Source organism: Macrotis lagotis, chromosome 6, assembly GCF_037893015.1.
Source record: "Macrotis lagotis isolate mMagLag1 chromosome 6, bilby.v1.9.chrom.fasta, whole genome shotgun sequence".
Classification (NCBI taxonomy): Eukaryota; Metazoa; Chordata; class Mammalia; order Peramelemorphia; family Peramelidae; genus Macrotis; species Macrotis lagotis.
In genome coordinates, this window is record NC_133663.1 from 209,674,497 (window position 1) to 209,689,232 (window position 14,736).

General features: G+C 32.9%; 1 protein-coding gene and 1 long non-coding RNA gene across 5 annotated transcripts in view; one reads left to right on the forward strand and one right to left on the reverse strand.

Moving 5' to 3' along the window:
- Positions 1–14,736, forward strand: part of LOC141491388 (uncharacterized) — a 91,605-nt gene that overhangs the window by 74,974 nt on the left and 1,895 nt on the right. Inside the window, exons 2-5 of one of the 3 annotated variants that reach the window (XR_012469592.1) lie at positions 7,464–7,501; positions 8,560–8,737; positions 9,096–9,253; positions 13,471–13,601. This is a non-coding gene — a long non-coding RNA (uncharacterized LOC141491388). The remainder of the gene's footprint in view (positions 1–7,463; positions 7,502–8,559; positions 8,738–9,095; positions 9,254–13,470; positions 13,602–14,736) is intronic. The other 2 variants (XR_012469590.1, XR_012469591.1) reach the window with 2 other exon arrangements.
- The window catches only part of CADM2 (cell adhesion molecule 2), a 210,708-nt gene continuing 199,510 nt past the window's right edge, over positions 3,539–14,736 (reverse strand). For both annotated transcript variants that reach the window (XM_074192293.1, XM_074192292.1), the window contains 2 exons: positions 6,379–6,504; positions 3,539–5,651 (listed from right to left, as the gene is read on the reverse strand). In XM_074192293.1, the coding sequence (XP_074048394.1) occupies positions 5,533–5,651; positions 6,379–6,504 (245 nt within the window). In that variant the 3' untranslated portion in view covers positions 3,539–5,532. The remainder of the gene's footprint in view (positions 5,652–6,378; positions 6,505–14,736) is intronic.

Here is a 14,736-nt window from a genome sequence, read left to right on the forward strand (position 1 = left end):
TGAGAACATAGTGGCCACAATGTTATATGCAATATACCAACATCAAATAAAATCAACCTGTTTTTATTTATGCTTTTAAGCTCATTTGATGAGCATCATTAATACCACCAAAGTGAGTAGTTTTATTTTCTTCCTATATGAACATCTGTGCTTTTAAAATGTTATTCCCCTAAAGGATAATTAAACGACATCATTCAAGACATTCAAATTGTGATTATACAGGCAAAGTAAAGTGGATATTTGAGGCAATTATCTGGAAAATTCTGACTAACATTTATTGATATAAAGAAGATACTATTGAATTATTTCCATTGGTTGTCTGCATCCATCAAGATCACTGGTAAAATAAATTATCCATTCCATTTTGTTCTGTATAAACAACAGAAAATTGGCAAGAATTTTTAATATTTATTTTTCCTTGAGGCAGAATACCAGGTTGGATGCCAAAGTGCTGCCGTTCATCCTTGAAGTACTACTGAAAGGCATGTAAGTGCATCAATTTATAAAAAGGTGACTATCTCATTTTTCCTATAGGGGAGTTTTAATGGTAAAGAAACATACAGATTCATTCTCTGTTGAACACAAAGAAGTTGGCTTTCCATTCACAATGGAAAGTTGGTTGTGATAATTCCTTCTGAATGCTGCCTGGGAGATCTTATAAATACCTCTTTTCATTTACTCATATTGAAATCTCGTAGCCTATGCTAAAAGTGAGAGGTAGAAGGATCATTTTAAGAATACATAGCACAAGACTTACCAGTCATAACCAATATCTATTGCATTCAATACTGACAATCTCAATACATCAAAACAGATAGATATGTACAATGTAAAATGTAGAATAATTGAACCAATCTATTATTTTTGTTTTCATTTTTATCTTTCTTCATTACCTTGCTACTTCTAATTCATTACCTTTGGAAGGGTATAACAGTGGGGTGGAGGAGAAGGGGGAAAAAAGTGATTAGAAAAAGAAATTTTCAATATACAAAATTTAATGTTTAGAAAAAAATTACCCTAAGTATTAAAGGCATCTCTATACCTTGATGGAAGCATTTTGTAGTTATATTATAGGAATTTGCCATCTTAGTGTGAAGGAAAAAAATGTGGAAATTCCAAGACAAGTGGGAGTATTCCAGTTTTAGGGGATTAGACAATATATTTCAGTATATTTCTTTCCCTCTAATTAATGTAAAAAACACTGGACCAAAGGATAATATAGTAAAAGAGCATAGTTCCCATGACGGAATGGAATTAGAAATTGGGTGCTGTTATATCAGCTATAAATGGGCTATTTATCCCTACTGTCAAAGTTTTAGTATATAGGAAAAGGAGATGAACAAACTGTAGGCCCTAATTTAGTGACTAGTTTTTCAATGGGCCTCATAGGATAGAAAGAAAAGGAAATACATCTGGCATTTTTGCTTCTACATTTATGATCCCAGGTAATCGAGGATATTGCACTAAGGGTAAATATTGCAAAAACTTTAAAACAAATTATTATATCTCCTGTATGTTTTCCTCTTTAAGGATAATCAAAATGCATATTATAATTACATGGGTTTCCAACATCCATACACAGCAAGTACAAGATACTTACATGTAAATACACTGTAGTTACCTATATTTTTGCATAGTTTTTAGTGTGTACTTTGTGCCACTTAATAAAAAGCATTACTCCTTAGTAATTTCCATTAGATGTTTTTCTCACTTCAGCCGGCATTGCTGAATTTTTTGGTATGTTCATTATGGATTACCATTTGCAAAGAGAGACAATATTGGACATTTGGAGGACTCTAAGTACGGAGTGTCAGGTGAAAGGGGAAGCTGTGGTGTGAAAGTGAGGTTTTGTATGACCTCTTTATTAAAGAAATGTAATGTCAGATTTAAGATGTTATTTTCATAAAATTACCTTTCCCTTTCAAGAAAAAGCAAAGGTAAGAATACTGTTTTCATTTTGGTAACACTTTACAATAAGTGGCACTAAATTACACTATAACTGCTATGTTACATGGGAGTACATGTAACTATACTGTAAGTGTTGAATAGCTACTGTACATGTGCGTACACGGAACCTCAATTCGATTACAATCATGATTACATAATTACAAATGAATCAGTCCTTTCTTTTCATTGAGAGATTTATATTTTTTACATAGTAATGAAAATACATGAGGTGTTAGCTTCCTTGCCATATTTAGAAAAAAAGTTTTCTTCCCATTTTATTTATTTATTTACTTATGGGAATTTTAGTGCAAGGTTTGCCATTATGAAGCAATATGAGAGCATTCATTTTCTAGGTTAAATTCTAAGCTTCAACTTAAGTAATAGGTTCCTTAAACTGCTTCTTGAATTCTCTGGTGACAGGAAACAAGTTGAAAGAAGCACTCCCCTCACACATTGAACACACGCACGCATGCACACACACTTGGTAAAAAAAGAATCATTCTGTCTAAGATACAAGCAAATGGGGAAAAAAAGGAAGAAATGCTGTTTGGACAATTTTAGATGGAGAACAATTGATGGACACTGTAAACAGTACACTGGCAGAGATTAGCTACTTTTTTTTTTTGAGCAAAGAACAATGTGCCATATTCTACCTTTGGGTATGTGTGCACTTCTCTCACCAAGTCCTTTAATGACTGTGCTCACCTAGCCGAGACAGAATTTGACTCACTCTTTTTTATTGTGTATATTCCAAACATTATAATTACCATGGTTTAGTTTCTCATATTAATCTGATTTGGGTGAACAAAACTGGGAGGACTATTTAGAAGGGGATTTTTGTTTAAAGATAAAATAACTTTTTAAGGGATAGAAAAAAGGAAAATTTTGCTTATTCTTTTGGTTAAAAAGAATGAAAAGTAAAAATGCTTTAGTTAAAATTCTAGCAATAACTAATTGCTGAAACATATAACTAGCCCCCTCCCACAAAAAAAAAGTAGTACTGCTAATTTTTTCTTCCCTTATCTCCCTTCCAAATTCCAGCACTGATATAACTTAACTCTGTGTAGGTAAGGGTTAAAAGAGTCCAAAATCTCAAAATGTTCCAAATTTTTGCATTTTTCTTTACACTGCTCTTAATAATAAATTAATTATTTAAGCAACAATTCAGCAGTTTGAGCCAAGTCAGATTTAGATGGAATGAAGAGGAATGTAAACACAGTATCAATGAAAAGTACCAATTTTTTTAAATGCATCCTGAAATTAAGTTTAAAGTAGAGTCTGATAATGCAGTTTATACAACTTATTGTTGTAATAAGAATTTTCTGTTCTGTACTAAATAGGATGAATTTTGTTTTGTTTGTCTTTTTAAAGACTTTGCTTTGAAAGACATGAACATTTTGTAAACCTATACTAGTTTCAATGTGTCTAGTAGCACCTACCTGGTTCTCTCAAACTACCATACTATATTAACATATTATTGCATTTTTCCACAGATGGTATGGAGTGAATTGTAAAAACAAGCATGCAATCACATCAATGCAGACTTATTTCTTTAAAATGTCATACTGTATATGATTTATTATGTTAACACTCAACCACATCATTTTATTTATGTTCTGTATATTTTGAAAAAGTGCTGCTTGACTGACATAGTCCTTTCTCTTTTTTAAAAGAAATCAACAAGATAAATGTTTCAACAAAGGTTTAGAATTCTAACATTGTCCTTAAAAGATTTATACTTTTTTTGATAAATAATCTAAGATACAGCACCCTTGCCTTTCATTTTATATTAATACATGATGTTTTACTCAAACATCCCCCTACCCAAAAAGTAAATCCCATGAGATTTTTTTAACCATAGCCCATCATGATTTCCAACTTAACAAGTATAATCACCATATACCATTTTTCCTCTTAAAGGTGCAACACTTGGAAAAAGGGAGAGTAACATTAATCAGTCATAGTTTTCATTCTTTAGCATGAAATAAATATCAATACCTGATCTAGTAGCATAACAGATAACAGAAAGACTCTTTGAGTAAAAGTGTTAGGCTAATTTTTGTTATTGTTTACATGTTTAAGAGTAATGAGATTTCTTTAATGGTTAATTACATCAAAATTTCAGAACTAATCCAGAGAGAGAGAGAAAGACTTTCTTCTCGAAGTTAAAAACATGGCAGAAATTCTCTTTTACTTGTTGTGACATAAGTTTGTACCTCACAAAATGCATAGACAGGAATTTAATATAAATAATTAGTCCATTTTTACACAAAACATATATCTTAATGCTTTTTTTCTTTTGTTTTTTTGGCAAATCAAGATAGGTAAGCAGCTCTGGAACTGCCAAATTTTTAAAAAAAAATTGAGATATTTTTTGGAAACTAAGAGTTTATTCTTTAAGATATTAATCAAATGTGGTTGTAATTTAAAACCTGAGGCTGTGCACTGGTTATTAGCTTAAAATTACCTTTCCTTATTACATTGTGCTTCCATTGTATAACAAATAAAAAAATTAACAAGAACTAGAAAAAATTTGCTGTTGAACAGTGCTAGGACATACAGACAAAAATACCTATATATGTTATCTACTTATAATATTGGTTTAAGTCATATCTAAAGGGATATAATGGACATTAGAAAATGCTTACTTGTGACTGACTTACCTACAGCCCCAAAAAGTTAAATATGTATCAAATAATGTTTAATTGGAATTATTATATGCACTATATACAGATTTTAAAATGTCTTGAAATTGTGCCCTATGAATACGTCCAATCTGTGTAGGCAGGTGAGTCCTTATGAAACAAATAAATTATGAAAAAAATTCAGAAACATATCTAATCTTTGTGATACTTGAAGTAAAAGTGTTGGAAAATTTATTTGTAAATGAAACTACAGTAACCTAATGCAGAATGTATATGGATATACAGGATATGATTACAACCCAAACACATGGCTCCAGTATCAAGTACTATTGGATAAATAGCAAATTGATATAGCTCTACTATTGAGTCCAAGCATTCTAGAAACTATACTACAGTGTTTTCAATTTGTGTTTTCCAGGGCATGTTTCAAAAACTTGTCTTTGAAGTATAGAACATGTATAAAACATTCTTTGTAAACCTCTAATCTTAGATTGAACTTGAGCACATTAGGTGTTCACCTATTAGTGTGGGTCACGAAAACTGTCCAATGCATACTAATAAGGGCTATGATTAAGAGGGGAAGAAAACTGGAGAAGAAAAACTTGCATACAATTACAATTTTAAATGTAGAAAACAATTCAGTTCCATGGTTTGAGATGATGATTATAACATTGTTAAGGCTGTATATTCAAGCACTGTATGTTAAGAGAACAATAATATGAATTTTAGGTAATAAGAAATGTTCTGCATTATAGATGAGAGGGTAATTAAAGAAATATGTTAAAGAAAGCTGATTGTTGGTATAAACTGGCTATGGTAGCAGTACAGTATAGAGGTTAATAAAGATAGCAGAATATGGTAGAAATGAATTTTGAAAGATGATAGCCAGTTTTCTCCAGCAGTCAGCCGGATAAGTAAAACTCAGAATCTACATCTGCATCTAAATGAAATATTCTTTTTTCTCTTCTGCATTGACTTGACTGCCTTCTGCATTGATAATAGCTGTGTCAGCATCCGGTGCATCTTCAGCTCCTTTTGCTTCATTTGTTAAATATGTTCCTATGAAATCAACATGGAAAAAACTAGTTAGTATATTTCTTTGACTAGTCACTATCATAGCAAGAATACAATTATTAGAAATCTGCACCCAATTTCAAATAGATTGGAAAGCATCTAGTCTAAATTTTAAAAAATCATATAAGCTCACCTCATTGGAATATGATAAGTTAAACTTGGGCCAAATCTATATAACTTAAATTCTCAGCCTAGGGAGTAGACAAGAGGTAATTGGGGCCATGAAGGTGTAATAGAAATCATCATCAAAATGATTGAGATAATTAGATCTATCATGGACACATTCAGAGCAATGATACCACAGCCTGTTTCAGAATTGTGTTACTCTTAAAAACAAAAAGGAAAATCTTTTCTTCTCTACCATGGCCTCACTGAATATCTGTGGAAATTCCAAATTTTAACTTTGAATCAATTACTATGGTTGTAGAGACTATAAAGAGGGTGATTCTCTTCTTTCCTAGAAATGGATAACACTTTTTTTTATAATTCTTCTTGAGCAATCTTGAGTGACTTGCTAGATATCCTTTTGCTTCAGTTAATCTAACTGCAAAATTAGGTAAAAATCAAGCCCTCTCTGGAATACTAGCTGATCTTTTCCAAGCAAATGATTTACAAGAAAGGAAAAGGGGGGAAAAAAGTATTATAGAGTGAACATAATCACTAGGAAGTATTGCTGCAAAAGGTGAGTACACTTTGATTAAATCTCACTTACCTTTATGTCTTGCTAGATATCGACCAAGCAGAAATATAGAACACAGTGTGACAAACACGACAACAGCCACGATTCCTCCTATAAGAGCATGATCAGGGCCATTCTGTCCAGCCAGAGCATTGGGATCTAGATTGAAAAAACAAAAAGAAAACAAGACATTATATTTCTCTCTAAGAAAGTCTTGTCACAATTGAGACTTATTTTTTTAAAGGCACAAATTTTCCTTTTTCAACCTATGAAGGGATTATTTCTTTTTCTGCCTACATTTTCTCAATAGTGTAATTCTAATTGTATCCCAGCTATTTAATGTCCCTATTAGAGTTCAGAAATTGCAAATACTACTTTACATGGGGGAGATTTCCATTGCATTACCTTGTCTTTTCTCTTACTAATTTTATAACTGAAAATCTTTCCATAGTTATCTATAGAAACTAAAACAAGTGACTGAGAATTGGGGATCAGATCAGCATTAGCTGAACAGTGTCTGAGTAATAAATAATTTATATGGCTGAATCTCAGTAGGAATCCCTTATATATATTCTCTTCTTGTCATCCCTCTCCTACTGCAATAGAAATAAAGGAAGAGATGAAGTACAACCTTTCTCAGTTCTTTGTAAAGGTAGCTGAGTCTGCATGAATTGTATCCTATATACGCACCCTACATTCTTAAAAATCATATTCACTTTAGCCCATGAATTACTTCAGTGATCCAATTAATACTGGAGCAAGTCTAGTAGATTAAGCAGTAATTTAGGAGTCTCACTTCACTGTCTAGGCACAACATTGAGAATGTTCCCAGGTTTAAGTTCTCTCTGCTTAGCATGTATCAGTTGGGAGCATCTAATTCCTGTGAGAGGACTACAAAGAAGTTCTGTCAAGTGACAACATTAAGGGTCAGTGATTTCTCTGACATTTAAAGTAATGAATCAGTTACCTTTACGTATAGACTCATTCCGGATTCTTATTGGAAAAAAAAGATAAATGACTTCACTCATCTGAGTCCTAATTGAGTCCCACTGTCCTATTTATTCAATGAATAGGGAAATTATAGATCTCTATTTATTTATTTTCTTTTATTTTAATAGAAAAAGAACGAAGAACATACTATCAAGCAAGAGTATAGGTAATTATCATGGAAGGTAAAAATGTTTGTCTGAATGACAAATCAAAATAATCTCATTTATGTACCATAATTACTCTCACAGGTAATATTCCATATTAATTTTTAAAAATTATTTGAGGGTAAGATTACACACAAAAGCTGTGATTTCAGTAGTATGGGCATGCAGTAGTGATAACAATCCTCTACTAATACAGATCAGCATGGACTTTGCCACATCTAGTCTTTGAGAGTGACTTATTACATAAATATGCATAAAGATTCTAGGATAACAATGGGTTATGCAATTCTGCTTAATGACAATCATAAGAAAATAATAGATGCTCGCCCTTATAAAATATAATTTTGTAATTGCTATCATATATTTGCTTATAGAATGAATTTAGTAATAGCATTTTATCAATTAGTTTAAAAATACAAACAGTTCACCAAGCTGAAACATGAAAAAAATCTTTGACACTGTTCCCTCTACCCCTCACATATCCTCAGTCCATTTATGATTTTCTTCCATTTTAACTACATAATAGTGTTTGAATCCACCTCCCTCTCTCTCTTCACCTAGATACCATCGTGGATTAGACCTATATCACCTTTCCCCTGGACTACTGTCATAATCTTGTAATGATCTCCATTCTCCCATTCATTCTTCACAAGATGACCAAAATAATTTTCCTAAAGCATGTGTCTAACTATATCACTCATGAGTCTTTGGTGCTTCTGGGATAAAATAAAAATTCTTTAACCTGATACATAAGGTCCTTTGTAATTCAGTTCCAATCTTTCCAGAACATTTTTTTTAAATTAATCTACTTTCTGTAGTTTGACAGTCAATCTATAACTCTAAATTTGATATAACAAATTTCTACCCTAGGGGCAGCTAGGTGGCATAGTGGATAAAGCATGGGCCCTGGAGTCAGGAGTACCTGGGTTCAAATCCAGTCTCAGACACTTAATAATTACCTAGCTGTGTGGCCTTGGTCAAGTCACTTAACCCCATTTGCCTTGCAAAAAACCCCCTAAAAAACCAAAAAAAATTCTACTCTAACCATTCACTTTCTCAGTTGACAGCATAGCAGCCATTACCAGAAAGATCCATGCCAAAAGAATTAAAAGGAACAGGATCAGATCATTTCCTTTTCCTCACCACCAGCCAGAAAAGAGGGCATCTATGCAGTAGAAGTTCTTATCTGTGCCTCAGTAAATGATAACCATGAAGACAGAGAAGAACTGCCTGAACAAGTAAGTGTAGATGGAATTCTGGGTACTTCAGAAGTTGGGACAACTGTAAAAATGTGCTCAAAGTTGACATGGATAACTGTCGATCAAATAAATCCAGTGAAGTTAGAGGTAGAAGAGAAGAGTGGTTATGTGAACAATCCTTGGGCCCATGATGCCAAAGTCATCATAGGCATGTGCTATAACTATCTCCTGATTTACACTAGGGTCAAAAAAGTCCTTTTTCTTTATTTTTTTTCTTTTCAAACCTTTAAGTAATTATTGTTTCTGTATTTAAATGCTATTATAAGCCTGGAATTATTTTTTACATGATTAGGATGGGTGCCAAAATTGAAAAATGTATTTTGTTTTATATTGCCAGGAAGAGACAAGGATGGAGGCAAAGTGAACCCTACAGATTGCTAATAGATTAAGTATAGAAAGATCCTGAACCAGATGAATATGAACTCAGAACTACAGTTCTAAACCTTAATGATTAAGAGATTTTTGAACTAAGCTGATGTGTGAACTATAAAATTGGTAAGTGTTATGCTCAAGGAGAATTAAACTCTAATAAAAAGAGTACAAAATAAATGTAATCATTTATTTATACATAAATACATGTATATCTAAACAGACAATTATCAGTTATACATAACACATCTACAAAGCCAATGTGATTTATATATGTCTATAGTTTATATATGATAACATCTATGCATACTTATAGGTATGCATAGACACACACACACACACACACACACACGCACATATATATATGCACATAAATAAATATGTTACACATAAAATTGCTAGCCTAACCTACAGTCTCAATATGGCATGAAGCCAAATAAGGTTATTAAAAATATTGTCAGTGGAGAAAAACATTTAGTGGATCACTCAAGCTGACCCAAGGGTTCTGAGTCTCCAGAAGTCCAGAACATCAAGACTTTTGGTGGCTAGTTCATCAGTCAGCTGGGTGATTTTCTTTGTCTTTTTTAACCACAGTAAAGAAAAATAAAAGAATATCAACAAGAGTATGGAGAACAGTGATACAATGCTGAACCACAATTGATTTCCATCTAGATATATTTCTTCCTCCTTACAAATAGAAGAGTAACTAAAATGAATTTTCATTATTCATAGAAGGTAGCATTAAATAGTCAATGAAGTGCTTGAATTGGACAAGTTCAAATCTCACCCCTGAACTAAGGATTTAGTTCATATTCCTTATCTGGAGAAGAAGTGAGTCTAAGCTCACATATAGAGCATGTTGGGCTTCTCTCAAACAGCAACAATTGGAATGGTGCAAATCCATATACTGGAGGTCAGGGATCAATATAAAAAATACTGATTTTATTCAAGATGAAACTCAGGTAATACATATCATTCATGCCTTGTAAAAATCAAATGTTTTTATTAACAACAGGATTCATTTAACTTACCCTTCCATCAAAAATAAGGGTCAGGAGTACTGATGACATATACTTGGTGGTAGTGTTAGGTCAGGTAATGGATACTAATCCACAAAAATCAAATCTATTTAATTACTCAGGAATAGTATTTAAGGATCTTGAAGTAGAAATTAAATACTCATTTGTATTGTTTGAATAACTTTGTATATGATACTTAATAGAGACGTGAAAAAATATCTGTTGAATGGAATTACATAATGTGTTTCTACTTGTTGCCCATGAAGATAGAGCCAGAAATACTGATCCATGTTTTAGTAGAAGAGATTTAGGCTCCTCTCTGGTAATAAGTTTAATTAAACCATGGAACAAGTTGCCAAGGCAAGTTTTGGAATATATGCTGTGAAAATCTCTAAGACAGACTGCAAACATCCTTTAGAGAAAGCTCAAGTGAGGCCATTTTTAGGTAGGAGATTATCATGGTAGATTCTGATGTATTTTCTGGGGGTGTCTTTTTTTTTGCTGTCTTCATTTTACTGATAGGAATTCAAAGGTCACAAACTGGTGAATGACTTTCTGAGAAGTATAGCTGCTTACTCAACTTAACATTCCTTTACCTTTCTATTTTCTCTTTCTAAATTCTAAACATTCTGAAGTATTTGAAACTAACTGATTGCTGATTCAGGAATGTGGGTAGTCAGCCAACTAGCATTCTTCAAATGCCTGCTCTGTGTCTCTGTACTAAGCACTAGGGACACAAAGAAAGACAAAAAACAATCCCCGCTCTCAAGAAGCTCTCAATCTAATGGGAAACAAGGAGATAGCAACTATGTACAGATAAGATCCATTCTGGATTACTTGGGAGTAAAACCAGAGGGAAGGCTGCTTGTAGAAGTTAAGGATTTTGATCTTTAAGGAATTACACTAACCTTGGAGGTAGTGTTGAGGAGGTAAAATGTTCCAGTATAAGAGGACAGTCAGGGAAAATCTTTGGTGTTAGGAGATAGTTTATCATACATAGCATGGAGTCCAAAATATCAGAGTACATAGAAGGGAATGAGGTGTAAGAAAATTGGGAAGGTTAGAATGGGTCCAGGTTTTGAAGAGCTTTGAACACCAAAGAGAAGAGTTTATATTAAGGAAGTCAATGTAGTTTTTTTGGATGGGGGAGTGATATGGTCCAATGTATTTTAGGATGATTAACTTAACAGTTGAGTGGAGGATGGAATTGAGTAGATGGAATGAATGAATGATAAAGCATTTATTAAAGGCTTACTCTTAAAGATACTGTGCCAAGAGCTGAGAATACAGATAGAAAAGCAGAAGCAATTCCTGCTCTCAGAGAGCACACATTGTAATGAAAATAGCCTCTTCATGACAGAAAAATTGTGCTCTAAACTAGCAACATTTATGCAGTTTATGCCTGAGTGTCCAATGCAATAAAGAGCTTTGTTTGATATGGTTACAAACTCAATTTTGATGTTTTTCATGAGCTAAAGAGACTAGCTCATCTTCCTCAAATGGAGTAAAGCTTTAGGAAGAGGGATGACTAAACATTAAAAATGTAAAAATAGCTTTGCATAATTTATGAATAGAAATATACTGTCCTATGGCAGTCTATGACATTAAGTAGAACCCCTAGAGAGAAATATATTCTTAAATTTGCCCTGAGATCATCTATTATCTTATAATTTTATATGTAATTACTATTTCTACTCCCCCCCCAAAATTCAAAAACTTCTCTTGAAGAATAAAAGCATTAAGATAACTCTCTCAGTGGGTATGGGATAGGAATTTAGATATAACTTCCACTAAAGCTAATTACATATATTCATTTGGGGTTACAGTGCACACAGAAAACTTTCCAAAAACTGCAAACTAAATTTTTTTCTTTTAAAATATAGGAACTTTTTAAAAACAAAATAGTGAAGCTAGACTTCATACCAACTAAATAAATACTAAATCCCCTCATTTCACTGTTCAAAGAGCTAATGAATTTTTTTTAAATAGCATTTTCTCAAACATTGTTTCTATAGTTGTTTATTTATTTCTCATAAAAAAGTTATAGCTACTCTACTAGAGATGAATGGCAGTGAATAGCCTAGGTAGCTATTCTGGAGAGGTCTTAAAAGGCAAAGCCTTGAATTATTGTCCATGAAAAAATTGAAGGGTCATGTGTACTTGTATCCTATATTTGTTTCTGTAAGTGTGCTACAGTTTACCTCCTCTGAGCATTAAACTTTTAAGTTCTACAAATAACTTTTCAAGATTAATTGGTTTCCTGCTTACAATTCATCTCTATCCACAACAGGTCATAATGTGTTAGGTACAACATGAAAAATAAACTTACCCAAGTCACTGCTTTTTTCCTTGAGGAAAGCAAAAGCTTGCAAAACAAAACAAAGTTCTATTTGGGGCCAGGATAGGTTCCAGCATAATTCCCTTCATTTCAGTCTTTTCCTGTTAACTCTGGCTTGTTTTCCCTAGGCTGTTTCAACTAAAGGATTGTTTCAGATATGAAGAATTTGAATGACCCTAGAGATGATCCTCCACCTTAAGGAGAATAGCATTAGCTATTAGACCTGAGGAGGCCTTCACTAAAATTTTCACCTCTTTCAGTTTTGACATTCAAGGGAATCCAGAGCATTGGAGGAAAAGAAAAAAAAAATATTAGTGGGAAAATAGGGGAGAAGTAATACAGAAGAATGACTTTAAGGTTATATTGATAAATGAAAAAGGAACAAGATGCATCTAGGGGCAAATCATGGGAACATGGTACTGAACGAGAAAAGGAATGATATTCATTTCTCTAATAGGAAAATATTATGCAATATATTCTGCATTGAATAGTTAAATCACGTAATCACTGATTGCTGAAATTGAAAGAGGTCACTGTATTCATCTAATCTAACCTATACATAAATAGAATCAGAATTGGGACTCCAGAGACCATATGACTAGGCACAGTGTCACACTTAATCTATCTGTCTTTGCATAGAGTTCTAGAAGAGTGCTCTCTATAGCATTCCCACCTTGTTGAAAGATTAAATAGTTTAGAGGAAAGAACATTAACAAAAAACCAGGAAAATGGGAATGAAAGTTTTTGCTGGTCTAACTCAGTTACCAAATAATTTTATGATCTTAAGCAAATGACCTCACCACTCTGATCAACAATTTTTTTAATTTGTAAAATTAAGATATTGATACTTCAACTTATACAAAATTGAAAGGAGAAAATTGACATAAAAGTTGTTTCATAACCATAAACAGAAAAGATGACTTTTTATCATCCAGTTTCCATTACTAGAATCAAATCTTTAAGCTTTTCTTCATGTTTTTGTCCAGCAGGCTATATAACAATGGTCCCTTGAACCAAGTCCATCTGAATCTCTCATTTCATGGATGAGATTTTAGTAGTCATATTCCTTTGTACAATGATGTACTAATTAAGACTTTCAAAAGATGAAATCATCAAGGTAAGTAATATAGAGAGGAAAGAAGAGGGGCCGTAACAGAAACCTAAAGGATGCCTACTGATAAAATGCATTATTTGGAGGAGAATCAGCCAGAGTCAGAAGGAGTGGTGAGATATGTAATAGGAAAACCAGGAGAGAGTAATGTTTTCCAAGTTTAGAGAGAGTAAAGTGATCAACAATGTCAAAGGCCACAGAAAAGTTAGGAAAAATTGGCAACTAAGACAATAAGAATAACTTTAGAAAGAGAAGTTGGAAGGAATCATAAGGTTATTAGGAAGTCAGATTACATTAATTTGAGAAGAGAATGACAGGAGATAAAATGGAGGTAGTTAATTGTAGACTGCCTTTTCGAAGCATTTAGCTATGCAGAGTAGAAGAGATATAAAATGATAGCAGATATGGAAGGATCAAGTAAGGGTATTTTTCAGGATAGGTGAGACATGAACAAGTATATGTAATCTAGGAAATGAGCCAGTAGAGAAGGAGAGATTGAAAACATGTGAAAGAGTGGAGCTAGGAAGCAAGACAATTTCTTAGAGCATATAGTATGAAATAACTTGACCAAGTAGAAGGGTTATACTTTATAAGGAATAAAGTCTATTTCATCTCGTGAAACAGGGATGAAAGAAGAGAAAGTAATAGAGGGCACCTGAGTAATACATGAGAAAGAAAGGAAAAATGCAATTCATTACATTTGAATCAATTAATAAAATAATCAATAAAAATATTATGTATCAATGTAGACTCTACTCTTAAAGCAGCTAATTCTCTGATATAAAGCATTTAACTGAAATACATATGCACATATGACATATATATAACTGAAATATATACGAATATGGTAATCCCCTTCCAAAAATATTTCTTGATCCTTCATAAAACAATGAGCAATAATTTTCTCCATAAACTCCCATGTCTGACAAAAAAAGAATAAATCCCAAAGGTAGAAAACGTGAATTCTAAAAATATTGGTGGAAGAGCTGTCACCTGTTGCTGCTAGAACAAGTGCCTGATTAGCTGCTTTGCTTCTCAGCTTTTTGGCAAGTCTCTCTCTCTGTCAGTCATAGTGAGTTCTACTTTTCAAACTATCAATCACTCTGTCCCAAAGACACCAAGACTTATAGGTCTATAGCAT